At 51.3% G+C, this 1,731-nt stretch overlaps 1 protein-coding gene across 1 annotated transcript in view; it reads right to left on the bottom strand.

Moving 5' to 3' along the window:
- Nucleotides 1-1,497: 1,497 nt before the first annotated feature.
- Nucleotides 1,498-1,731, bottom strand: part of P152DRAFT_16796 (Pfs, NACHT and ankyrin domain protein) — a 4,553-nt gene continuing 4,319 nt past the window's right edge. The window contains exon 4 of the mRNA XM_033674066.1: nucleotides 1,498-1,728. Coding sequence (XP_033538998.1) covers nucleotides 1,634-1,728 — 95 coding nt within the window. The 3' untranslated portion in view covers nucleotides 1,498-1,633. The remainder of the gene's footprint in view (nucleotides 1,729-1,731) is intronic.

The following is a 1,731-nucleotide window of genomic DNA, read 5'->3' as shown; positions in this document are numbered from 1 at the left end:
TGATGTATGCTTAAGGAGCAAACAGGCGTTACACAGGCAGAGACCCTTTTGGTTCGGGGGCGACTGTGGACGAGCGAAGTGCAGATGGCACAGCTCAGAAAACTGTGGCAGGAGTCTGGATAGGCAGACTGGTGAAACCTGCGATTGTGTACAAACACAATATAATGTCCTGTCCGATCTAAACATGAACCCGCAATATATACGCTCCGGGCTCTGTATGACAGACTTCTGTTCCCCCGGCCCGAACCAGCTAGGGGATATCAGACACAACAGCGAAAAGGCCCATACCGGATGATCCAGGATGAGTATCGGGCGAAATGGAGGGAAAGATGGCAAGCCGAAGCGGCTAGACCAGGAAGGAGAGCAAGGACATGGAAGGACCCGTGGGAAACCCAGTGCCTTAACCGATTCGATGGCCTTCAGAAACACGAGGCCTCGGCGCTTATGGCACTCCGGACTGAGATAGTTGGAATTAAGGGATGGCTCGCGAAAATTGGTGTCCCTGGAATCCACCCAGCATGTGAGTGCGGTTCCCCCCGACAGTCTCTCCACTATCTCCTTGCTTTTTGCCCGCAGCGGACCGACCAGAGGATTACGCTCCTCCAACGAGCTGGAACAACGAACTTTAAGAGGATATTGCATGACAGGGACAAGGTGCGCCACGCAGCAAGGTGGCTGATCGATGCGGGAGGCCTAGAGCAATACCGGGTAGCCAAGGAAGTTGAGAGGGAGGGAATAGAGGACTGGAAACCGTTCCAGCTCCTCCACGACGTGCTAGAATAAGCTCTCCGCGTAGGCGGAAACACCGACTCGTGCGGAAAGAAGAAAAGGATTGAGATACTCTACTAAGAGGAGGAGGCGGGATTTTACGTACCCGCAGCCTCATGGCTACGGGGAAACTTTTGCCCGCGACAGACCAGATAGAATGCCGTGCTCATAGACCCGAAAGGGATCCAGATAGTACGTTAAATTGATTCTTATTATTAATAACCACCCTTCCATGACACGGTCTGGATGCGCAAGGTCTGCGATTACCAAGTTCCATTAATCTAAACTGAAGAGAGAGAGAGAGAGAGAAGGAACCTCCCGGCACCTTTGTGCGCGAGATAGCGACTCTCCTCTCCAATGCCCTAATGCTGTGTTACCATGTTTGTTTGCTTCTCTGATATAATCCACCAGCCACGTCTTCAGCCACAACCAAGGGAATAGGCCGCAGGCCTGGGACCATAACTCGATATACCCCAATCCAAGTATACCGTCAGTGGCAAAACAGAGATATATAGAATAGTCGCTCTCCCCAGACCCTATGACTAGATAAGGATATTGAAATATCATAATAGAAACCGCAGCCCAGGTTGCCATGACTTTAACTAGTCACGCCTAGAATCTGCGAAGTGGTAAGAGTAACGAGGTTTAAAGCTGGGCAAAAGGTGGACACCGTAGTAGAGCTCAACGATTATTGAGTTTGATCAGAAGGCTCAGGGTGCATGAGGAGTGATTTCTTCGCCGGGATGCTTGGAGCCATAGAGCCATTTCTTTCATTGACATCTGTTCCGTTCTCTAAGAACAGTGCGACAATCTCTTGATGGCCTTCTGATGAGGCGGCTTGGAGAGCGTTGCCGTACTCGCCGCCCTAGGCATTAACATCTGCTCCCTTGTCTAAGAGCAGTGCGACAATCTCTTGATGACCTTCTGATGAGGCGGCTTGGAGAGCGTTGCCGTAGAAGCCGC

This window comes from Eremomyces bilateralis (assembly GCF_010015585.1).
Source record: "Eremomyces bilateralis CBS 781.70 unplaced genomic scaffold P152scaffold_1, whole genome shotgun sequence".
Classification (NCBI taxonomy): domain Eukaryota; kingdom Fungi; phylum Ascomycota; class Dothideomycetes; order Eremomycetales; family Eremomycetaceae; genus Eremomyces; species Eremomyces bilateralis.
This window is presented reverse-complemented; position numbering and strand designations above follow the sequence as displayed.